The sequence below is a fragment of the Saimiri boliviensis genome, chromosome 6 (genome assembly GCF_048565385.1).
Source record: "Saimiri boliviensis isolate mSaiBol1 chromosome 6, mSaiBol1.pri, whole genome shotgun sequence".
NCBI classification, from domain to species: domain Eukaryota; kingdom Metazoa; phylum Chordata; class Mammalia; order Primates; family Cebidae; genus Saimiri; species Saimiri boliviensis.
This window is the reverse complement of record NC_133454.1, coordinates 115,992,604-116,019,332: the sequence shown is the minus strand read 5'-3', so window position 1 is coordinate 116,019,332 and position 26,729 is coordinate 115,992,604. Positions and strand designations below refer to the sequence as shown.

At 39.8% G+C, this 26,729-nt stretch overlaps 2 protein-coding genes across 2 annotated transcripts; one reads left to right on the top strand and one right to left on the bottom strand.

The window, feature by feature from the left end:
- Positions 1-240: 240 nt before the first annotated feature.
- LOC101033620 (olfactory receptor 4C45) lies at positions 241-1,161 on the top strand. The gene has a single exon (XM_003920078.2). It carries the CDS (start codon positions 241-243, stop codon positions 1,159-1,161), a length of 921 nt encoding a protein of 306 aa, XP_003920127.2.
- Positions 1,162-15,408: 14,247 nt separating this feature from the next.
- OR4C3 (olfactory receptor family 4 subfamily C member 3) lies at positions 15,409-16,425 on the bottom strand. Its single transcript, XM_003920077.4, has one exon. It carries the CDS (start codon positions 16,415-16,417, stop codon positions 15,434-15,436), a length of 984 nt encoding a protein of 327 aa, XP_003920126.2. The 5' UTR covers positions 16,418-16,425; the 3' UTR covers positions 15,409-15,433.
- Between the last annotated feature and the right edge of the window lie 10,304 nt (positions 16,426-26,729).

Below are 26,729 nucleotides of genomic sequence, written 5' to 3'. Positions count from 1 at the left end.
CCTTACTACGAATTAGGAGAAATCTAATCTTCTGTTCTTCTTTACAACTCTCTGCAAAACAGCAGAGGTGGGTGGCAATGTAGCTCCATCACCCCCAAAAACCAAGACTAAAGAGGTAATGAAATATTTTAGTATTGAATTTAAAATACTATCATTCAGAAATGCTATTTTTTTTTTCAGATGGGCCATACACCCACAACCTGAGCTACACCCACAACCTGAGCTACACCTACGAAGAAGATGAACAATGTAACAGAATTCATCCTGCTGGGCCTCACGCACAATCCAGAACTGCAAAAATTCTTGTTTGTTACGTTTTTAATCACCTACTTGATCACATTGGCAGGTAACCTGCTCATCTCAGTGATCATCCTCATCAGCCCAGCCCTGGCTTCTCCCATGTACTTTTTCCTGTCCTATTTATCCATTATAGATAGTCTCTACTCTTCTTCCATAGCCCCCAAAATGATCTTTGACTTTATCTCTGAAAACAACACCATATCCTTCAATGGCTGCATGACTCAGCTCTTCACAGAACATTTCTTTGCAGCAGCTGAGATCATCTTATTAAGTGTCATGGCCTATGACCGCTATGTGGCCATCTGTAAGCCCTTGCACTATGCAACCATCATGAGTGGACCTATGTGTGGATTCTTGTTGGGGGTGGCTGTGATTCTGGGATTTGTGCATGGAGGCATCCAGGTTTTGTTCATAGCCCGGTTACCATTCTGTGGCCCTAATGTCATTGACCATTTTATGTGTGATTTAGTACCTCTTCTGGAGCTGGCCTGCACAGACACCCACACCTTGGGGCCTCTGATCGCTGCCAACAGTGGGTCACTGTGTTTCCTCATTTTTTCCATGCTGGTTGCTTCCTATGTCATCATCCTGTGCTCCCTGAGGACTCACAGCTCTGAAGGGCATCGCAAAGCTCTGTCTACATGTGCCTCTCATATCATCGTTGTCATCTTATTCTTTGTCCCTTGTTCATACCTGTATCTAAGACCTCTAACCTCCTTCCCCACTGACAAAGCTGTGACTGTGTTTTGCACCCTATTTACACCTATGTTGAACCCTTTAATCTACGCGCTCAGAAATGAAGAAGTGAAAAATGTCATTAAGCAACTCTGGAAGCAAATAATGAAAACTGATGATAAATAAGTCGTGTGATATAAACATTTAGGCAAGAATATCTGGTAATATTTTATAGAGATTTATTCTTATTCTTGATTGATTAAACTTGGAACAGTCAATTATCTTGTCTCCATCAATTTTTATTAGAAGCACATATAGTAAACTGGGCTGACATATTCATTAAGGGACAATAGTAGTCCCAACAGCCCATGATATTTTAGGGGCCCCTGAAATGCTTAATTTCTTTAAAAGAAGAAGAAAATGAATATAAACTAAGCCCAACTGGATTATATTTATCTTTATGTCAATACACTCATAAAATATAATTTTTTTTTTTTTGAAACAGCATTTCACTCTTGTACCTCAGGGTGGAATGCAATGGAGCAACTTCAGTTCACCACAACCTCCACCTCCCGGATTTAAGCTATTCTCCTGCCTCAGCCTCTTGAGTAGCTGGGACTACAGGTGTGTGTCACCCCAGATAAATTTTTTTGTATTTTTAGTAGATATGAGGTTTAACCGTATTAGCCAGGAGGGTCTCAATCTCTTGAGCTCGTGATCCACCCGCCTAGGCCTCTCAAAGTGCTGGGATTATAAGCATGAGCCACCATGCCTGTGCCCGGCCATAAAATATAATTTTCAATACTATTTACGGAGGAAAGAACTCACAAGGGCAACTATATATGAAAGGACTAAAAACAGAGCATTTTCATGAAAGCTTAACTTTTTTTTTTTTTTTTTGAGACAGAGTCTTGCTTTGTTACCCAGGCTGGAGTGCAATGGCACAATCTCGGCTCACTGCAACCTCCACCTCCCGGGTTCAAGCAATTCTCCCTGCCTCAGCATCCTGAGTAGCTAGGATTATAGGCGCCCACCATCACACCGGGCTAATTTTTGTATTTTTAGTAGAGACAGGATTTCTCCATGTTGGCCAGGCTGGTCTCAAACTCCTGACCTCAGGTGATCTGCCCACCTCAGCCTCCCAAAGTGCTGGGATTACAGGCATGAGCCACTGTACCTAACCAAAAACTTACTTTTAAAAAATTTTATCTCCACTCCCTATAGTATACAATCAGCTACAAAAAGAATGGAAAGTTGTTTGTTTGTTTTTGGTTTTGGAGACAGAGTCTCCCTCTGTCTCCCAGGCTGGAGTACAGCGGCACGATCTCAGCGCACTGCCACCTCTGCCTCCTGGGTTCAAGCAATTCTTGTGCCTCAGCCTCCCAAGTAGCTGGGATTACAGGCCCACCCCACCACACTCAGCTAATTTTGTATTTTTAGTAGAGACGGGGTTTCACCGTGTTGGCCAGGCTGGTCTCAAACTCCCGAACTCAGGTGATCAGCTCACCTCAGTCTTACAAAGTGCCTGGATTACAGGTGTGAGCCACTGCATCCAGCAAGAATTGAAAGTATTATTGGCTGGAGCAAAAGAAATATGATTGATAAATATAACTGATAAAAGTAACAATAAAGGCAAAAAAAAAAAATCTGGATCTAGATGCCAGCAAAGGAAAAGAAAGCTCTGTAAACAAAACAGCTGTAATAGGAAATTGCCAGTGATGTAGAAATAAGTTTGTGTCATGAAACTGGATGACAATGATGACAAATGTAGATTATAGAAAAGAGTCCATGCCATGAATGTAATGAAATGCTAAAAGATTCAGATTTAGTCAGATGCTTTCAAGTTAGGGATTAAGAGCCTTGGATCAAAAAGACCTGATTTATCATCTGGTCTCCAGAATTAATTAGCCTTATAAATGTAGGCAAATTGTTTCACCTCTCTACCTGTTTTTTCATCCGTACAAGGAAAATAGCATTGCATGTTTTTTTTTCAATAATGATAATTAAATGATTTAAATTGAAACCCTGAGTCAGCTGAAAAGTTGTGAAAATTGTTCCAACACTGAATACCCCTCCGGGGTGGCTCCAGGGACTAAGGTGTGCCGCAGACTGCAGTTCCTGACAAAGGATGACAAGAACATCACTACCCTTCTTCAGTAATCATAGTCACAGCAGGATTCAATGTCTGTCTCAGACCACTGTATTTTAAAACCTATCATTAATGTCATCCATTTACGCATACGGACAGAACAACGGTAGGTTGTTTTCTCACCTAGGATGTTCACTGGAGCCAGGGACCAGGTCTTTGGAAATTAAAGACTATCCCATCACCTACTTTCTCTTCGGAGATGAAAATACTCTTAAATGTCTCTGCAGTTACAAATGAGGGAGCTAGTGGGAGCCACTGTGAGATGCCTGAGCAGAACTAAGTTTAAAAGCTCTGATTAATGACAGATCCCGTCCTGGTTTGGTCCTCTGAAAGAAGGAGAAAGGAGAGTCAGTGTCAGGGACCAAAAGATATGTCCCTGTACTGAGCCTGTGGTTCCTGTGGGTGAGCTCAGAAACATGTTTTCAGGACATTTCTAACCCATGGAGTTACATATCACCAGATGCAGATATTTTTTGTGTTCTTAGGACATTATATCAGGTTGCATCTCACATATAATGCCTTTTTGAAAATAAATGCATTGTCGTAATTTCCTATGAGTGTCTATTTCATAAATACATGCAAATAACAGTAGGACATGAATTCATTCTTTGTTTGTTTGTTTGAGATGGAGTTTTGCTCTTATTACCCAGGCTGGATTATGCTGGATTTGCATTCCTAGGTTTGGGCTCATAGCAAAACCACTCTATGAAGCTCTAAAAGGGAATGATCATGAACCTTTGAACTGGGATGGAACCTGCCAACAGGCATTCCTAACCTTAAAAGAAGAGATGGGCATAGCCCCTACTTTGGGACTGACAAACTTAGAAAAAAACTTTCACCCTCTATGTGGCTGAAGAACAAGGGACAACTTTGGGTGTTCTAACTCAAAGTCTCAGGAATAATCCTAGACCAGAGGTTTCTCTAAAGAGCTGGAACAGGTGGTAGCTGAATGGCCAGCATTCTTACAAGCTATGGCCACCACCACTTTATTGGCAGAAGAAGCCAGTAGGTTTACCATGGAGCACCCGTTAAATGTTATGACCTCCCCATCAAGTACAGGAGGTTCTAGAGGCAAAAGGACATCGATGGCTAATAGGAAACCAGCTTAAATATCAGGCCCTGCTGCTCGACACCCCCAGATGTTACCCCTAAGGTATGTTAAGTTTTAAACCCTGCTACCCTGTTCCCAGACTCCACATCCCAAGAAACGGATCCCCAAATCATCCACTCCTATATGAAAACCATGAACAGACCTACTCTAGCAGATCTGACCTTAAAGATGAGCTCCTGATAGCTTTGCTGTTTTGTGACCTGTAGACAGGAGTAGCTTTATTCATAAGGGAGTAGTAAAGAAGGCAGGTAATGCTATGGTTAGCCAATAAGAAGTTACTAAGGCCAAAGCATTACTTCCCCAGACTTCTGCTCAAAAAGTGGAATTAATCGCTCTAATCAGAGCCTTCCAACTAGGAAAAGACTTAAGAGTCAATATATTACTGATTCTAAATATGGGTTCCTGATTCTCCACGCTCATGCTGCCTTGTAGAAAGAAAGAGGACTCTTAACAGCTAAGGGGGCTCCCCATAAAACATCACTCTGAGATCCTGGAACTTTTAGAAACTGTCCAACTTCCAAAAGAAACAGCATTATTCATTGTAGGGTACACAAAAAGGGAGACACGTCTGTTGTTAGAGGAGATGCTCTGGCAGACAGAGCCACCAAGGCTACCGCTACAAGAAGATCAGGACCACTGGTCACTGCACTAATGCCTGAAACTCCACCTATGTCAGCAGAACCATACTATACACCTGAGGAAATTAAATGAACAGAACAGAAAGGCTTACAAAATGGTCCCTCATGGTAGTTGCTAGAAAACAATAAACTTTCTCCCTAAGGCTAAGCAATGGAAAATCATTAAATATTTTCTTCTTTTCATTTCTTTGGTTTTGCTTTGGTTGCCCAGGCTGGAGTACAGTGGCACGATCTCGGCTCACTGCAACCTCCACCTCCCAGGTTCAAGCGATTCTCCTGCCTCAGCCTCCCAAATAGCTGGGACTGCAGGCACACGCCACCACGCCTGGCTAATTTTGTATTTTTAGTAGAGACAGGGGTTTGACCATGTTGCCCAGGCTAGTCTCGAACCCCTGACCTCAGGTAATCCACCCACCTCAACCTCCCAAAGTGCTGAGATTACAGGCATGAGCCACCGCACTGGCCCATTAAGTATTTTCATAACTCCTCACATTTGGGATGAAATTCCCTCTTCAAATTGATTTCCCAAATATTCTTGGAGAAGGGACTCTTCCAGACTGAAAAGGGGGTCACCAAGGCCTGTGAACTATGTGTCCATAACCCAGGAAGCCACTGACTCAAACCTTTATAACATCAAGGAACATACTCTGGGGAAGACTAGCAAATAGATTTCACTCAGACCACCTTACAGAGAACTACAATATTTGCTAGTACTTATAGCCACTTTCACCAGGTGGATAGAAGCTTTTCCCACAAGGACAGAAAAAGTAGTGGAAGAGTCCAAATTCTTACTTAAAGAATTTCATCCGAAGGTTTGGATTACCGAAAAGCATACAAAGTGGAATGGACCCTCCTTCATAGCTAAGGTGACCCCACAGGTTTCCTCAGCCTTGGGCATTACCTGTCATCTTCATTCCTCTTGGAGGCTTCAATCCTTTGCTAAGGTAGAAAGAGCCAACCATGTTTTTAAAAAGACATTAGCAAAACTCTGTTGGGAGACCTCAGAGGCCTGAGTTTTTCTCCAATCCATAGCCCTCTTGTGCATAAGGAGGGCTCCAAGAGGACTCTGAAACTTAGTCCATTTGAAATAACCTATGGAGGCCGGGCACGGTGGCTCACACCTGTAATCCCAGTACTTTGGGAGGCCGAGGCAGGCGGACCATGAGGTCAAAAGATCGAGACCATCCTGGCCAACATGGTGAAACCCCGTCTCTACTAAAAAATGCAAAAATTAGCTGGACGTGGTGGCGCACGCCTGTAGTCCCAGCTACTCAGGAGGCTGAGGCAGAATTGCTTGAACCCAGGAGGTGGAGATTGCAGTGAGCCGAGATTACGCCACTGCACTCCAGCCTGGCGCCTGGTGACAGAGCAAGACTCTGTCTTAAAAAATAATAAATAAATAACCTATGGGAGGCCCCTTTTAACTTCAGATTTCCTGTTTGATGAGGAGACACCTAGAATGCTTGCTCACTCCTACTAGCAACTTAGGCCAGTGTCAAAAGGCCCTTCAAGAATATGGAAATAAAGTATTTCTCCTTTCCCCAAAGGAAAAGAATACTCCCCTTTTTAATCTGGAGACTTAGTCTTACTAAAAACTTGGAAAGAAGGCTCCCCCAAGGATCTATTACAACCAAAATGGAAGGCCCCCTATCAGGTGTTGTTAAATACTCCCCTCCCCTGCTGCTATGAAGCTTTGGGGAGTCACTAGTTGAGTACACCTGTGTAGAATTAAGCCTATTTTCTCATGAGTCCCTGCAGGTGCAAGAGAAGAACACCATGGCCTACATTTGTGAACCCCTAGAAGATTTAAAGCTGTTGTTTCACAATCACACAGACAAGTAACAGGACGAGGAGAAGGATGTGCAGTAATAAACCACACCTGTTGTTCTTATGTTAACAATTCAGGGTTAGTTGCACTGCAAGTCCAAGGACTTCCACCCTTCTGCAATACTTTAAGGATTATATAATCTCTGAGGGGCAAACGAGGTAGATCAGCAGGACTTGGGTTCCAAGCACCAGTCACAACTGCACCCATCATGCAGCTGGTCAAAGCCCCAATTTGGGGGTTTGCCTGCATCAGAATTGTTAAATCAAGCTAATTAACGTATGCATTAGCTCACATAGTTATCCTTTTGTGGTGAAAATACTTAAAATCTACCCTCTTAGCATTTTTTAAGAATACAAGATACTGTTATTTACTGTAGTCACCATGCTGTGAGATAGATTTTTCGAACTCATTCTTCTCATCTAACTGAAATTTTGTATCCTTTGACCTACACCGTGAAGGTGGCAAATCTGTGACCTTATTTCTGTGCTTACTTTTTTTTTTTTTTTGAGACGGAGTCTCGCTCTGTTGCCCAGGCTATGTAAGGTTGCTATCTCGGCTCACTACAGCCTCCACCTCCTGGGTTCAAGCAATTCTCTGCCTCAGCCTTCCCGAGTAGCTGGGATTACAGGCACATGCCACCACGCCTGGCTAATTTTTGTGTTTTTAGTAGAGATGGGGTTTCACCAACTTGGCCAGGCTGGTCTTGAGCTCCTGACCTCATGATCCACCATCCTCAGCTTCCCAAAGTGCTGGGATTACAGGCATGAGCCACCATGCCCAGTCTGTGCTTACTTTTTTTAAGCCTTAAAGTATAGAATTTACCTGTCTAAAATGTTTCATTATTTGAACATAATTATGACCCTACTCACAGAAAGGTGTGAGTACCAACAAAACAATGATACAGTATTTAAAATTATGATGGTTATTTTTGAGTGCTTACTATGTGCAAAGTATTTTATATTCTTTCTATTATTTGTTAATAATTCTCATTGCAGCCCAATAAACACAATAACCTTGATATTCCCATTTCATAAATTAAGAAACCAAGAGACAGAAGGTTAATTATAGTGTTCAAAGGTAACTAGCTAAAATTTGGCTTAGATAGAATTTGAGTCTAAGCCTGTCCAACCCAAACCCTCATGCTTTGCCAAATTCTATTCTGCTTCCACTTAATATAAATAAACAAGTTAATTTGCCTTAAATTTCTTATGTTTACATTCAAATTGTTTTCTTGAAATTCTTTGACTTTTTTTTAATAAATTTTATTGTGCATATCACTTTTTGAACTAATTTGCAGGTGAACTAGTTTTCAAAGACCAGGCTGAAAATGTGTCTGCAAAGAACAAGCTAGTGACTTATCAGTAATATATAATAACACCATGAATGTTTTGATTCACACATATCAGGACACTTCTTTGAAAATAACTCTTTTTCTCCACCTGCACCACTCTGTACATGAACAGCACATAACTTACACAGTGATACTTTCCTCTGATAAATAACAAAAGAAAAAATTAGCAAGTATTTTTATACGAGTATGCATTCATTTTGCTGTTGTTCATTAAAACAAAATTCCACTTAAGGGAAAAGCATTCAAGAGAAGTGAAAAAAAAATGATTTTTTAAAGTAGCTTGCCAGTGGCCGCCTAACAATCGGTTGTAGAATAAAAATCGCAAACACAGGTCTCCTCTTTTTACTTGACCAGTATATTTTCCACAGTACTTAACATTCAGAGGATTACATTATTTCTAACCTTTTTTCTTCTGTTATCCTTTTCTCACTGGCAAGGAAGGAAACTCACATTTATCAGGCTCCTATTGAGGGAATGTGTTAACTTCTCTTCCCGAGTCCACAAGCGCGTGGTTTCAAAGGCAAGAACTTTCCAGCGACGCCCCTGAGCTGCCTTCTTTCACGTCCCAGCCAGGAGCTTAGGGGTCTTCACCTAACTTTCCAGCCACCGGAAGTAGACTGCCCAGGTGAGCTGCTTTTGTTTAGAAAGCCCGCGAAAAGCTACGGGGGAGGACTGAGGGTCCAACAACCAATCAGATGTCAAAGTCAATAAATCAATCACTTCAGAGGAAGTTAAGAAGAACGTTTCTCATTGGGAGAACTTGAATGGGCGGGAGTAACTCCCAGATTAAAAGACCCCTCACCTGTGCAGACTCCGCCTCTGGATCCCTTCCTAGAATGTGCAGGGAATTCCCTTTCTCTCTCCCTACTTGTCTTTCTCTCTCTCAGTCTCTGCCTAATAAGTCGCTTTTCTGCAAAACTCTTTGGGTCCGATATTTACTTGAACGATATCATGGGGGGTCTCCTCCCTATTCTTGCATCTGTGAGAGCCCAAGGACCTGGAAAAAAACACATCCGTTGGGGAACAGTGAGTGCCTCCCTTCCCCTGGTAACACTATCACCTGCCGAACACTGTGTTCTTACACACTTTCCTTTGACAAAGGCATGACCTAAGGAATAAAATGTCTATTTATAGATGAGGAAACCGAGCATCAGATAAATTTATTTGCCTAAGATTACTTGTAAGCTGAATAAATAATTCAGCCCTAGAGTGTAGTTTCCACCTTTTAGGTTGGCAGAGGCTTAACCAAGTGTATAGATTAAGCTGAAGTTATGGGAAAAAAAAAAAAAAAAAACAATAATTGGGAAGTGAAGAGATCTTGGAGGTAATGTCATGGGAGGGGGTCAAGGGGACCAATGGAGAGACTGCCCTTGAATAGGAGGATAAGTCAGAGTAATTGGCAGTGTAAATAAGAGTATAGGGAACCCATGGGACCAGGAAAGGGACACCAGCACAATATCTTTATTTTGACTTCATCTAAAGAAAAATCTAGTCTGGGCGTGGTTGCTTACACTTGTAATCCCAGCACTTTCGGAGGCCGAGGCAGGCAGATCATGAGGTTAGGAGATCGAGAGCATCCTGGCCAACACAGTGAAACCCCATCTCTACTAAAAATACAAAACATTAGCCAGGTGTGGTGGCGTGTGTCTGTAGTCCCAGCTACTTGGGAGGCTGAGCAGGAGAATCACTTGAATCTGGGAGGTGGAGGTTGCAGTGAGCCAAGATCACGCCACTGCACTCCAGCCTGGGAAAGAGCGAGACTCCATCTCAAAAAGAAAAAGAAAAATCTTAAGTTGTCATATTTATAGGTTTAAAAAATACATAAAAATACAAAGAAGAGAAAAAACAAGGCCTGTTTTCTTATAATCAATAAACAACAACTTTTAAGTCTAACATAACTGTTTTATGGGGTTTCTTTCCACTTTCAATTACAAAAAGTCATGTACTGATATATTGTGCTTAATAAATAAGGATATAAAAAGTAGAGGTAAAAGACCCCTCTTCTCTTCTACTTCTCATGACAAAAAAAAAAAAAATGCTATTATCTACCTTCATACACACAAATACATACACATGCACACACAAAGAAAATATTATTGGTGTTCAGTGGTTTTTTCTATTAATGTTATACTAGATGCATCATTTTCAACTTACTTTACACTCAACACTGTTTTTCAGATTGATCTGTATTAACAAATAAAAATACAATTCATTTCTTTTAACTGCTGTACAGTAACCCATTGTACACCATGGTTGCTTAAGCAATCCCCTAGTTGATTACGTCTATGTTTTATTACAAACAATTCTATGGTGAAAATCCTTGTACATGTTTCCACGTGTGAATTCATGAAATTCTTAGGTATTAAGTAGAAATACCTAAATTAGGTGTTCTCTAAATAGATACCTATGAGTGAATCAAATGGTTTGTACTTATTTTTAACAAATACCATCAAAGAGCTTTCCATGCTGACTGTGCCACCATCAGTGTAAGACAGAGCTGCTGCTTCCCATCTCTGTCCACACTTGATATTGTCAAGTGTTTTAGTACTTGCCAAGATAATATGTGAAAATTGATTCTTTTTGTTGTTGTTTTTGTTTTTTCTTGAGACAAAGTCTCACTCTGTCATCCAGGCTGGAGTGCAGTGGCTCAATCTCAGCTCACTGCAACCTCTGTCTCCTGTGTTCAAGCGATTCTCCTGTCTAAGCCTCCTGAGTAGCTGAGACTACAGGCACAAGCCACCACAACCGGCTAATTTTTATATTTTTAGTAGAGAAGGTGTTTCACCATGTTTGTTGGTCAGGCTGGTCTTGAACTCCAGGCCTCGTGATCCTCCCCCCTCAGCCTCCCAAAGTGCTGGGTTTACAGGCGTGAGCCACCGCACCCGGCCCAAAAATTGATTCTTATTGTTACTATAATTGGCATTTCCCTGATTACCACCAAATTTGAGCATATTTAAAATGTTTGTATAAACCGTAAATTTTTTGTTTATACATTTACCTATTTGTCTATTGGTTATTTAACTTTTTCTTCTTATACTGTAGCAATGCTTTTTATATTCTGATTCTCTGGCTACTATACATGTTGCAAATACCTTCTTCCAGGCAGTGACTGATCTTTTGACCTTGTTTATGATGTCTTCTTATCATTCAAAAGCAATTTATTTATTACATGGCCAAATTTATTGATCCAAATTTTATCTTTCATTTCAGAAAGCTTTCTCTGACCTAGATCATGAATATAGTCTCAAATAATGTCTTCTATTAATTTTTAAAAAGAAATGTTTGAGTTTAGGATTTTTTTCATCTGGAATTTATTTTCATACTCATGTAAAGTAGAAACCTAATTTAATGTTAAAAGCTTCGAGTGGCTTAACATTTTCTTACAGGACCAAGGCCAATACACTGTATCCTGAAAGCACATGCTGTTTCTGTGACTGTAATTCACTTTTCATTCCTCACATTTTTAGTTGACTCATCCGACTCCTTTTACTCATACTTCAAAATCTAGTGAAATATAGCCTCTTGCATGTAATACTCCTCGATCCACTCAAACAGTGTTGAACACCTTTTACTCATCTCCTATACCTGGCTCGTACGCTATTGTTGCATTCACCACATTGTGAAATCATTTACATGCCAGATTCAACTCTTGCTTCCAAAATACCCCATAATTGATGACTACCCTACTGTGTCTTCTTGCTTCTAACTTATGAAAGAGCTATTCCTCTAGAATGACAGTGTTCTTTTCTACTTTTGTTCCTGACTAACTGTGACTCTACTAAGTTTTTTTTATTTTCTTTTTTTTTAAGTTTTTTTTTCCTAAAGATGCACTCTTAGATGTGTAAAAATATTTGGCTAAAAGAATATCTGTTGTAGTGTTCTTTATAATAGCAAAAACTAGAACCAATCTTAATTCATCAATAGGGGTTCAGTTAAATAAATTTAGTAAAGCTATACGATAAATACTAAACAGTCATCCATATTGATGTCACAGAAAAAATTTACATTCTGCAGATATACATCACAGGCATAAACTGAAATATGAAAATCAGATTAAACAAATCAGTATGGAAATAAAATATTATCCCATATATAACATAATGTCATATATAGCATATGATATACTGGATATAGAGGGAGAGGGAAATAGAGACGAAAAGGGAGGAAGAGAAGAAAGAGGGGGAGGAAAAGGAGAAGAAAAAGATGATGAGGACTAGAAGAATATCTACCAAAAGGTTGATAGTGAGTCTTGGAGGTAATGTCATGGGAGGGGGTTATGGGGACCAATGGAAAGACTGACCTTGAATAGGAGGATAAGTCACCTATAAGACTCTAATGGGCTTATAGGTGGATTTATACATGTGTGTTGGAGGATGTATGTTGACCATCTTTATTTTCTTATTTTCTAAACTTTCTAAAACAAATACGGATGATGAAGGAAAGACATTTTATAGGGTCTCTAAAATAAATGATACAACTACCGTTATAAACAAGATTAGAAATAATTTTTAATTACTAGAAAACAACTCAGAATATTTACCCATGTATTTAATTTAGCAAGTTGAAATTTTTCAAAAATAAGCAATATTTGTAACAATGGGGATGTTGTTCTTCATAATTTGGACAATAAAAATAGGGGTGCACTAATATTAGTCCTTTTCCTATTTGATATTTTAATAATGAAAATCAGGGTACCTGTAAATGACAACTAAAATAGTTTGCTTTTCTAAAATGCCTTTTGAGATAAAATCATAGCAAGCTGGTCAAAAGACAGGCTATTTTTGAGTGATCCTCAACATGATTTTATATTTCTTAGTTAATTAAATAATATTTTTATCATCTAACAGCAGAAATGAGTGGGTACAGAATTCAAGGTCTCAGTCATAGCTAGCTATTCTTAATTAGCTTCCCAAAATTTGACAAAGTAAAATAAGGCAATATTTCTTTTGCTAAAATATTAGGCAATTGTCATTTTTATTGGACATAGAGTTATGGGGATAAGACGAGTATTTCCTGATAATCTCCCAAATGTGGTGGAAACTAATTTCTTGGAGACTAATTTTGTGCTTTTTGTGATTTTTACTTTTGTTTTAGATTCAGGGGTCCATGTGCAGGTTTGTTAAATAGGTGTCATGGGCTTTGGTGTACAGATTATTTCGTCACCCAGCTAATAAGCATGGCATAATAGCCCATGGGTGGTTTTTCTATCCTCACCCACCTTCCACCATCTACTAGGCCCTGGTGTCTGTTGTCCCCTCCTTTGTGGCCATGTGTATTGAGCGTTTAGCTCCCATCTATAAGTCAGAATGTGCGGTTTTGGTTTTTCATTCCTGTGCTAGTTCACTTAGGATGATGGCCTCTTGGAGATTAATTTTGAATATTTCTTCTTATAAAAGAGAAATTTTTTATATGAATTTCTAGTTTGTTTTGCTTAGTGTAAAAAGTGAATATGTTGTAATAGGAGGAATTACAGACTATTTGTCAAACCAAGGATAAGTTTTATAGAAATTATGGGAGCCTGCAATCTTAAAAGGTGAAGTTTTGGAAGGGATATGGTGAGCGTTTGTAAAACCAGGAAAAAGATGGAATGAAAATAGACCTATGTTTTAGATTCCAGAGTTTGAAATGAAGAGTCTTAGGAAAAATAAAAATATATGCCATGTTGTATTACTTGACAAAAAAAAAAATTACTCTAAAGGCAGCATGTATTTCAAGCCTAAAAGAGGTAGAAAAACAAAAGAAAGCAATTTCTTTATAGAAGGTTAGGAAAGGGTTGAGGGAGACATGGTAATATCAAATAAGCATGCTGAGAGTTTACCATATGCCAGAAACTCCCTTAAGAACTTTGGAGAGATTAATAATTGTTCCAATAACACTTTCAGATGTGTATTATCATTACCTTTTATTTTGCCAGCTTTATTGAGGTATATAGGTGACACCTTAAAAAAGAAAGAATTCTGTCATTTGCAGCAAGGTAGATAGACCTGGAAGGCATTATGCTAAGTGAAATAAGCCAGACACAGACAAGTACTGCATAATCTCACTTATATGTGGAATCTAAAATATCTTTACTTTTAAAGACAAGCATCAGAGGTTTGTAGAAATCTCATCACTTTACTCAAGGTCATGCCACTAGTAAGCATAGAAAATAAGATTCGATACTACGGAGCCATAAAAAGGAATGAGATCATGTCCTTTGCAGGGACATGGATGGAGCTAGAAGCCATTATCCTCAGCAAACTAACGCAGGAACAGAAAACCAAACACCGCAAATTCTCACTTATAAGTGGGAGCTGAACAATGAGAACAGGTGGACACAGGAAGAGGAACAACACTCACTGGAGCCTGTCAGGGGAGGGTTGGGAGGGGAGAGCTTTAGAGAAAAGAGCTAATGCATGCTGGGCTTAATAGCTAGGTGAGGGGTTGATAGGTGCAGCAAACCACCATGGCACATGTTTACCTATATACCAAAACTGCACGTCCTGCACATGTACCCCTGAACTTGTAAAAAACAAAGAAAATAAGAGTCAAATTCAGAATGCTCTGTCTCCAGAGCCAAATTCCTACCCTCTTTGCTATTGTGTAGCAGCAGTATTGCTAATGTCACACAGAGTGACGAGAAGAAACAGAATCCAGGCTGGATGCAGAAGAGCCTGCTATATACAGCTAAGTGTTAAGTAACATTTTGCCTCATGTTTCTACAACTCAGTTAATTATCACACAGGCTCAAATGATGTCAACATGAATCGCTGCTTAAAGATCTAGATGATGGATCAAAATTTCGTTTAGGCATTTCAAAACTAGATAATCTTGATTAATTGACTAACCACATCAGTCAACGGAGTTATTGATTTCTAAAATAGGAATAATAATCATTCATACCATGTATACTTCATATTATAATTAAATTATACAATTCAAGTGAAAATAATAAACAACAAAAGTCAATGAAGGCTGGGCATGGTGACTCACACCTGTAATCCCAGCACTTTGGAAGGTCTAGGCAGATGACTTGAGGCCAGGAGTTCAAGACCAGACTGGCCAACATGGGAAAAACTTCATCTCTACTAAAAATACAAAAATTAGCTGGCTGTGGTGACTGGTGCCTGTAATCCCAGCTACTCGGGAGGCTGTGGCACAAGAATCACTTGAACCTGGGAGGCAGAGGTTGCAGTGAGCTGACATTTTGCCACTACACACCAGCCTGGGTGATGAAGTGAGACTCCATCTCAAAGAAAAAAAAGTCAGTGAAGATGAAATCATGCTTAAGATGGAATACGACGATACATGACACAAAAAAGTAAGACTTGGTCTGTTTCACTTACAAAACTAAAGTCATTTTTATTTCTTGCATTACCACTCGTTATCCACCTGCAATTTCTTACCACGTAAAGAGCTTTCTTACAGCATTTTTTACCTCTTCATTTCTCAGGGTATAAATGAGTGGATTCAACATAGGTGTCAGAATACCATAAAACAATGCCATGCTTTTGTCTATAGATAAAGTAGAAAATGGATGCATATAAGTAAATATACAGGGCACAAAGAACACAACAACAACAGTGACGTGGGCTCCGCAGGTGGAGAGGGCTTTGCGTCTCCCATCTGCGCTGTGGGACCTCAAGGAGTACAGGATGACAATGTAGGAGGCAGCCAGCATGAGGAAGTTCAACAGGCAGATTACACCACTGTTGGCAACCACCAGCAGACCGATGGCATATGTGTTGGTGCAGGCAATTTCCAGCAAAGGGTACAAGTCACAGACAAAGTGATTGATCACATTGGGCCCACAGAAGGGCAACCAAAGGACAAGGAGGAGCTGAATCAATGAATGCAGGAAGCCCCCAAGCCAAGCCACCCCTACCAGCATGGCACAGAGATGCCTGGTCATGATGGTCGTATAGTGCAGGGGCTTACAGATGGCCACATAGCGGTCATAGGCCATCACTGTGAGCAGAATGATCTCAACACCTCCCAGAAAATGAGCTCCAAAGAGCTGAGCCATGCAGGCCTCATAAGAGATGGTTCTCCCCTTATACAAGGAGTCAGCAATGAGTTTAGGAGCCATAGAAGAAGAATAACAGGTATCAATAAAAGATAGGTTAGCCAGGAAAAAATACATGGGGGAAGCCAGGGTGGGGCTGGAGGTGATAGTGACCACAATGAGCGTGTTGCCACAAACCGTGACCACATAGATCATCAGAAAGATCGCAAAGAAAACTCTCTGTACTTCTGAGTTCTGTGAGAGTCCCAGCATGAAAAATTCTGTGATATTGTGTGGTATTTCCATAGATTCCAAGTTCACTGAGAATGCAGGTGCAGTATTGCCTATAAAGACAAGGAGAATTGCATGGGGGAGAACCATTGCAAGTTTTCCTTTAGCATACCCTTTACCCCTTTTAACCCACTTTTGTTCCAAAATTCTTAAACAAATTTAATCTGCTGACCACATATTGTAAGCATATGTATATCTGTTAACTTGAGCATCACGAGGCACTACATATCTCAATTATTAGATGAAAATAATCACTTAATTATCTAAATTTGCATTTTTTGTGGCTGCTGGGATTGAACATTTAACAGACATTTATTTTCTAATTCAAACTGGAACAAATCTCTGATCACTTTCAGCACAGATAAGATCGCACTTGAGAAAACCAAGAAGAATTAGAACCTCCTGAAGTCTGCATGTATGGTCCATATTTTGAATTAAAGCTTTCTTCTTGGAGTTCGCAGTGAGCTTGGTTATACTTTTTGTCAGTTTTCCCAATGGTAATACAAATTGATGTAAAACAAACTAAAGCAGGATTGGGAGAAACTGACTTGGTTGTGGCTGGAGACTTACCAAATTCTCTACTTCTCTACTTTCTCATTTATTGCATCTGCCCGCTGTCAATGACGTCGTACCTAGGAAGACAACTTAACTTTCTCCTCCCCCTTGCTTTATACATTTTACATACTTCTGAGTTTTGCTTTCTCTGACCTTGGTGTAATCCTTTTAGTTAAGGACTACTAGTCCCCCTGCAATCTACAGGGAGGACTCAAAGTAAAAAACAAAATAAAATTTCAAAAAATGGGGAGCATCAGTAAAACGTACTATTAGATGATTATCTGCCTATAACTGCATAAGAGAAGCTACAAGTGCAGAGGGAACAGATCCCTTGTCTTAACCAGTTATCAGTCATAACCTCATATGACAGAATATCCCGACTCACCCTTCATTCCCCTAATGATACTAAGGAAATGTCTGTGAAATAGACCTAATATAGTCATGGATAAACATAAAACTTGCTCTTCTGGTCTTAAAACTTAAAATTTACATTTTAAATTCTTATCTGAATTCCCTCCTCAAAACATCAACCCTCGGATATCCCAAAAAGGATCACAGAACTAAAACTCACCAAATCATTGCATCCAGACAATAAGACATCAGACCCCACATTCATCATAATTGCTTCCTCAGCCCTCCCTGTTTTCCTAACCAACCACCTGTTTCTTACTGCCCAACTCCTCTTCCTTACCTGTCCCTAAATCCTGTTTTCCCACACAGTTACATTTCCTCCCTGCTATATAAATCTCTAATTTCAGTTGGTTGAGGAGATGGTTTTGAGACTAATCTATCTTCCAGCTCAACAACCAATTAAAGCCTTTTTCCCCAGGAATACTCCTTGTCTCAGTAATTGGCTTCCTATGCGGTGAACAACAGGACCTGGACAGAACCCCTGACACTTTGGTGACACCTGTGCCTATCTTAAATTTTAAAACTGTCACTAACCCTCTCCACCACCCCATCCTTTTCCTGGAAACACAGATCTTCTTAAAGTAGCTGCATCCTCCAACTTGCTGAAGATTTCATGCTCAGCATGATAAGAATTAAAGGAAAACCATCAACTGTCAGAAGAAAAAAGAGGTTACCTAGACATATAGAAACACTGGAGAGAAAATTCAAGTACTGATCATGAAAGAGCTACCTTTGTCTCTCTCTCTGCACTTTATTGCAAGAAGGTAAATATCGCTTCTGCAAGTGACAAGTCTGATGGGAACTTTTTCAGGGTAGAACATTATGGCCAAAAAAAACGTAGCATTTCGGCTTTGCCAAGCACTATCCAAACACTTACATACGTCAGGTTGTTCAATCCTCACATTATTCCCATGAAGTAGAGTACTGTTTTTATCCTCATTTTTCAGAGTAACAAAGTAAGAGACACAACTAATAAGGGATAGAACTGGGGCTCGTACCCAGGCAGTCTTGCCACAGAGTTTGTGGGCTTCATGGTACCATACTGTCACTTAAACACATCTGGGTTCGAATCCCTCCTCTGCCGTTTTATTGGCTGTGTGACTATGAACAACTTCTCAAGACTCAATAACCTTATCTATAAAACAAAGACAAGAGTAGAGCAACACCCTGAGGCTACAGAGAGGCGTAAGAAACAATTCATATCAAGCATTTGTACAGATAAACGTTCCATACGGGGAGTCTCTACCACCATCATCAACATCCTGGGCAATAAATTCTTCATATAATGTAAGGAGGCAAAGACTTAAATGTAGGGATTCAAAACCAAGCAGGTATTAATACGGATATAAATATGAAAATTCTCTAATACTCATCCTCATACAGAACACAACAGGGGTAGAGAAAATGTAATCAGTGTGAGTAGTATACAATGTAGCCAAATAATGGATTTATATGCCCAGAAATAAAAATGATAAGCTGATTCATCTCTGTGACTCAAATTTGTGTCAAATAAAGTGTTTGTTAAAAATTAGTAAAGTAAGAAAGTCTCCTGTTTGAATTATCTATGAGAAATAAAATTATTTTGTGGAAAATAATAAGAATTCTAGTAAATTTATTCCACTGCATTTTTATTTGGGTTACATTTTTCTTGCTTTTTATTTTATTTTATTTTATTTTTTCTTGAGATGCAGTCTCGCTCTGTCGCCCAGGCTGGAGTGCAGTGGTACAATCTCAGCTCACTGCAACTTCCGCTTCCCAGGTTCAAGTGATCCTCCTGCCTCAGCCTCCTGAGTAGATGGAACTACAGCCACATGCCACCATGCCCGGCTAATTTTTTGTATTTTTAGTAGAGATGGGATTTCACTGCATTAGCCAGGATGGTTTTGATCTCCTGACCTCATGATCTGTCTGCCTCAACCTCCCAAAGTGATAGGATTACAGGTAAGAGCTACCGAGCCTGGCTTTTTCTTGCATTTTATTATAAAAATAGATTATAGAAAACTTACATTGACTGGATCTGACAATACCAACAGACCACAGGTCTTCAGATTTCTTTTGAACTTCATGGAATGGCACACCTGGAGCAGTTTTTAAAGTGTCTTCAAGGCCAACTTCAAGCATATGATCCCAAATTTCAGTATTTCATGTTTTTAAATTCCTGGTAAGATTCAAATTGCTTTTTACATTGAGGCAAAGCACAGATTGGGAAGTTGCTATTGATTACAGAAGCTCAGCTAAGCTAAGAGTCTCTTAGAACAGTACTTAGTAAAAACCCAAAGGGGGGTTATTTATTTACAAGTCGCTGGGAATTTGTTCCATCATCCATTTCCCTTTTTTATTTTTTTTAATATTTACCCACATATTTACCATTTCTGGTGCTCTTTATTCCTTTGTTTAGGTATTATTTTTGCCTCTGCCTGAAGCACTTCTTTCAATATTTCTTGAGCAGGTGTGCTGGTGATGAATTATTTTAGCTGCTGCACATCTGGAAAAGTTTATATTTCATTTTCTTTTTGCAGCTTTTTATTTTAAAATTATATAGGCTCGTAAGAAGTCACAAAAAATAGATACAGAGTCAATCTGATAAGCTCTTCACCCACTTTCCTCCTATTTGCTAAAGAATCCTACGACATTTCAAACTATCTTTTTTAGTCACCTCCGTGTAAATGGTGGACCTGAGACTCAGAAAGATTAAGTGTAGTTTGTCTAAAGTCACATGAGTGATGGGTGACAGAGGCACAGCTAGAACCTGGGTGGCTCATCACCCAGACTGTGCCCTTCCCAATATAGCCACCACCTTCCACTTGGACTCCTCAGGCTTTGACAAGTTAAAAAGCACTGCCACTAACATTCAGGAGAAGAGCCTCAGAAAAGGGGTAGCTGGCTTGTTAGCTCTGCTTTCTGCTAAGAATACTCATCAGCACAGACTCAGAAATAACAACTGTCCCTCCACTGAAAAGAGTTATTATTTATAAGGTAGAAATGAGAGCATAGGGATGACTAGTACTGTGTGCTTTCTACCTCTCCAAGGGAGACAAATGCTGCTCTCACAGGATCTCTTGCTGAAGCAGCATTGGAACAAGCCTTGTTTGCGGGTGAGAACAACATTGATACCATCATTTAATTAGTCCCTGTGAATAGAGTCTTGGTCTCACAAGGAAATAACATATTCTTCCTTCTAAAAGTACCAAATGTCCTTCTAGTCTACTCTCTAGGGAGAGTTCACAAAATTATCCAGAAGAAAGGAAACCAGGATATTGCAGAACCTGATATTGAAGGGTCAGTGTTTTTAAGGAAATCACTGACTGAACAACAGCAAAATCAACAGCCCTTATTGAGGATCTCTTGCGTTCCAGGCATGGGTCCTAGGCCCTCTAACACACATCCTCTCATTTGTCTCCCTCCTACAAAATTAGAGAGAAGAATCACTGTCTGTTACCCACACCTCTACTGTGTGGCATGCTAAAATATCAAGGGAACTACGGTCAGAAAATCTGAACTGGAATTACACTTCCACCATTTCAATCATTCAATAAGTATATATTACTCAGGCCTGAGCTAATAAAAGACAATACTTTGCTAAATACCAGGGATATGATGGCGAATATGATGAACCTGGCTCCCAGCAGCCTGGAGCTTATATTCTAAAAGGGGCAGTGGCCACCTCCCAAACAAAGCAGGAATAAAAACTAAACAAATAGAATCATTGCAAAGTCAAATGCATGGAATTGTTGGGTTAATTATATATATATTTTTTAATACTGATATTACTGGACAGGTCCAGGTCCGTTCTGCCCACCTACAGTAAATCCATCACTGCAATTCAGGTTTTGCCAAGGAGAAAAGATTTATTTGCAAAGCTACCGAGCAAGCAGGCAGGAGGAACAGTTCTCAAATCTGCCTCCCCAAAAATAAGACTTAGGGGTATTTACGGGTTAGGGAAGTGGACTGGTCTAAAGCATGGGGAAAAGTGACTAGCAATGGGGAAAAATGAGGTAATAGGTTCGCTCTGAGCAAGCATAGTCGGGGTTCAGGGCATTTCATAGGACATATGTACAGAAAACTGTAACATTAGCATAATCTGAAGGTGGAGGTATTTGGCCTCTGATGTCAAAAGGACACCTCTCCAGAACTGTGCAGGTCCAATTCAAGGGTCAGTGGTCTCAAATGGTTTGAAATGGGCAGGAGCTGACCCAAGTTCCTGAAAAACAACTGAAACAACCATTGATACAGTGACCTCTGAACATTATCTACAAAGTAGTAAACATCCACTAAATTGGAACTCTATCAAGTTTTCTATAAACTCTTGTACTCTTTTCAACTACCCGGGCCTTCAGCTTCATGGAAAAAGGAAAACAAATAACGAAAAGCAAACAACCAAAAGCAAGCAAAGCAGGAAGACCTAATCAAATCCACCCCTCAGTTTCATTGATAAATACTGATAAATGTCTCTCCAAAAAGGCAGCATCACTTTACCTTTCTGCCTAAGCCCAACAATCCCACTTTTAGGAATTAATCCAGCAGATATAGTCCCACATGCATACACAACAGAATTGCTGAGTAAGAGGGAGAGATATATTTAATACTTATTCATATATGCAGGAAACTTTGTAAAAATTTACATTTGTAACCATTGACATTTCCAATACCCTTGTCTGTATTGCTGCATGTACCCAGAAATTCTCCAATACTAGATGAATTTTATTCTTTTTTTAAGTCTTTAATTCATTTTTCAGATGAATTTTATTCTAAGCCTTACCAGAAATTCTCCAATACTAGATGAATTTTATTCTAAGCCTTCTCCACACCTATTTCCTGAAAGCATCTAGAAAATCACAAAATAGGGAAGATTTAACTCATATAAATTTGTGTCACCAACTTCAAAAGGCACATCAACATTGCTCAGCAATTCTAGTATATTGCTTTAATCAACACATGTTTCCAACTCTCAAGAACCATGTACAACCTTTCTCACTTTCTTCAAAATTCCCTTCCCCAACCTGCAATCTCCACTCTACACCTTTAACTCAAAGACTCCCTGTCAGTCTTGACAAAATTTTCCTAGAGCTGCATTGTAATCTAGAATCTACCTTCCTTTTTTTTCCTCATGCTCTCCTTCATAGGAGTTAGACATGAACTATTCCTGGTAGCTTCTCCCACTTTCCTTTACTATTTTTCCCCAATAAATCTCTTTCACATTTACCTTAGCATCTGTTTCTCAGAGAACCAGGACTGATACAGAATATATAAGGAATGATCTTATAAAATAAATAAGATAAAGACAGACTACCATGTGAGACTTGAAAAAGCACTTTGGAAAAGATGGAAAGAAAACACGTAAGAAAGTTGGGAGGTGGTTCACCTCTTAGTTGTCAAAAAATATGCAAAACCACAATAAAATACCACAGGAATGCTCTCTCTGAATGGCTAAAATTAAAAATTGTCAATGCCCAGTGTTCATTGTCAATGTAGAGGAGTGGTATCTCTCATATCTGCTGGTAGAAATGTATATTTGTTTTTTAAGTGTATGTTGGAAAACTATTGGAGATTATCTACTAATGTTGAATATATACATATAAGCTATGACCCAGACTCCACGGTTAGGTATAAATCCAGAACAAATGTGTGCACTTGTACATTGGAAGACACATCATCAAGAGTGTTAATAAAGCATTATCTGTAACAGCACAAAACTGGTAACAAGCCAAATGGTCATCAATAATAGAATGGATTTAAAAAGTGATGGTATATTCATATAATGAGCTAATACAGCAATGAAAATAAGTGAACTACAGGCACAGATAACAACATGAATGAATCTCACAAACCCAAGGTTGAGTCAAAGAATGTAAACGCAAATGATTACAAGCTGTACCACTGGTTTATTTAAACTTTAAAATTAAGCAAAACTGAGGGTGTGCATTTAGTGGTAACTGTATAAAAGTATAAGGAAAAGTAAAGAAGTTTTATCAAAAAAGCCACGTTAGTGTTGACTTTTAGAGGAATGATAGAGGTATGACTGGGAAGAAAAAGACTGGGTCCAGGAAGGGCTAGCAGTCTTCTACTTCCTCACCTTACTTGTGGCTATATTGGGGTGCCATGTCATAATTCAAACATTTTGTCTTTTTTTTTTTTGCTTTACAAATGATGCTATAAATAGATTTACTTATTTACTTTTACAACATGATGTTTGATATATGTGCACATTGTGAAATGAACAAATGAAGCTAATTCACATATCTATTACATCATCTACTTATGTTTTATAGTGATAACATTTTTAAATCTACCCTGTTAGCAATTTTGAAATATGCATTATCAACTAGAGTCACCATATTATGCAGTAGATCTTTAAAACTTATTCCTTGTGGCTAACTAAAATTTTGTACTCTTCGATCAACTTCTCCCTTCTCTAGCCACTGCCCCCCATTCACTAGTAACCAAAATTCAACTCTCTACTTCTTTGAGTTTGACTTTTTAGATTCCATGTGTATGTCAGATCACGTAGTATTTGTCTTTCTATGCCTGGCTTATTTCATTTGGCATAATGTCCTCCATATTCACATAGGTTGCTGCAAATGACAGAATTTCCTTCTTTGTCAATGCCATATCGTGTTCTACTGTGTACATATGGCCACATTTCCTTTATTCACTCATTCATTGGTAAACACTTAGCTTGATTTCATATCTTGGCTATTGTGAGTAATGCTGCAATAAACATGGGAGCACAGATATCTTTGCAACATACTGACATTATTTCCTTTAAAAACACAACTAGAAGTGAGATTTGGGGATTATGTGGTAGTTCTATTTTTTAGTTTTTTGAGGAACCTCCTTACTGTTTCCCATAATGAACCATGCTAATTTACATTCCCATCAACAGTGTACTGGGGTTCCCTTTGCTCCATATGCTCACCAACACTTGTTATCCTTCATCTGTTTCATGATGCCATTGTAACAGGTGTGTGGTGGTATCTCACTGTGGTTTTAATTTACATTTCCTAAGGATTAAAAATATTGATCATTTTTTCATATACCGATAGGCTATTTGTATATCTTGAGAAAGGTCTAGTTAGGTACTTTTCCATTTTTTAAGAACATCATTTTTTCTTGCTATTAAGTCATTTAAGTTCTTAACATATTTTGGATATAAACCAAAATGTATTATGATTTGCAAACCATCAAATTATGGTTTGCAAATCTTTTCTCTCAATCTGTGAATTGAATCGCCACTCTGTTTCCTTTCCTGTGCAGATGCTTTTTAGTTTGATGTAATCCCATTGTGTATTTTTTTGGTTGTTTGTTTGTTTGTTTTTGTTTGTTTGTTTTTTGCCTGTACTTTCAGGATCATATCCAAGAAATTATTGCTTCTCCCATTTTCTTCTAGTTTTATGGTTTCAGCTCTTACATTTAAACCTCTATTCATTTTAAGTTGCTTTTTTTCTTTTGCTTTTGGTGTGAGATAAGGGTCCAGTTTCATTCCTCTGCTTGTGGATATCCCAGTTTTTCCAACAACATTTATTAAAGAGAATGTCTTAAGATTCTCATTGGTTAGGTTGGAGCAAAATGGTGAAATAGGTTCCACCAATCATCCCCCTGGCAAAGACATCAGTCTAACAGCTACCTACACACACACACACACACACACACACACACACACACGCACACACCCCTTTATAGGAACCAAAATCAAGTGAACACTCACAGTACTTAGTTTTAACTTCATATTGCTAAAAGAGACACTGAAGAGGCAGGAGAAACAGTCCTGAGTCACCAACACCACTGTTGCCTCATCCTCTGGCAGGAGCAGTGTGGTGCAAAGAGTGTTTCTGTGCCCTGAGGAGGGGCATAGGCAGCAACCGTAAGGCATTGAACTCAGTCCGGCTCTTGTTATAGCAGAAAGCAGAAGCAGACTGGACTCAACTAGCACCCACCCATGGAAGGTGCATTTAAACCAGCCCGAGCCACAGGGGAATTGCCAATCCCAGTGGCTGGAACTTGAGTTCCCACAAGCCTAACCACTGTGGGCTAAAGTGTTCTAGGGCTCCAAATATACATGGAAGGCTGTCTAGCCACAAGGACTGCAAGGTGAGTACCAGGGCTCAACTGGGTCCAGAGACAGTGGACTTAGGGAGCATGTGACCTACTGAGACACTAGCTGGGGTGGCTCTGAGTGCTGGCGTCACTCCTTCCATAACTCCAGGCTGCACAGCTCGAGGCTCCAAAAGAGACCCCTTCCTCCTAGCTGAAGAGAGGTGGAAGAGTAGGAATGACTTTGTCTTGCATCTTGGATACCAACTCATTGATCAACACTTAGATCATCTAGAAAGCCTTCCCAAAAAAGATGAGTACAAACAAATCCAGACTCCTAAGCAGGATAGGGAACTGGTTAGAGGCATGAGGTCCCTTTCCAGGCCTAGACCTTGGACATTTCTACACATACCCTAGGCCAGAAGAAAACCTGCTGCCTTGAAAAGAATGACCCAGTCCTTGCAGCGTTCATCACCTGCTAAATGAAGAGCACTTGGTCCCTGAACAACTAACAGAAATGCCAAGGTAGTACATCAAGGACCTTGGGTGAAACACTGAGACTTGCTGGTCTCAGGTGAGACTCAGCACATTCCTAGCTGTGGTGGCTACAGGACAAAACCCTGGGCCATAGAAGATGCCACTCCCAAAAGGGTGAGTCCCAGGCCAGACAGCATTTACCACGAGTTGACTGAAGAGCCCTTGGGCCTTAAGAGAACATTGGCGGTAGTAAAGCAGTACTCCCTGTGGGCCAGTGGTGTTGGGAGGTCATGGGGTGAGACTCTTCTGCCTTTGGAAAGGAAAGGGAAGAACAGAAGGACTGCATCTTATGGTTTGAGTGTCGAGTCAGCCACATTACAGTAAAACACCAGGTAGACTTCTAAGGTTTTTGACTCTTGTCTGTGGCTCCTGGACAGCACCTCTGTACCAGCCCAGGGCCTGAGGGAACTCACTACCCTGAAGGCAAGGACATAAGCCCAGCTGGCTTTGCCACCTGCTGATTGCAGAGTCCCATGGCTTTGAGCAAATGTAAGTGGTAGCCAGGGAGTGGTTATAGCAGGCCTTGGGCACGACCCAGTGTTGCACTGGCTTCAAGTGTGACTCAGCACAGTCCTACAAGTGGTGGCCACAGCAGGCTTGTGTCTTTCCACCCACAGCTCCAGCTGGCTCAGAGCAAAGAGAGACCCCATTCATCTCGGAGAAAGTACAGGAAGAGAACAAGAATCTCTGCCTGGTAATCCAGAGAATTCTTCTGGATCTTGTTCAGACCATCAGGGTGGTATCTCAACAAGTCCTCAAGAACCACAGGACTACTGGGCTTGGGTACCCTGTAAAGCAGATACAGTTTAGATCACAACACCCAAGTTCTTGTGAATATCTGGAAAGCCTTCCCAAGAAAGATGAGTAT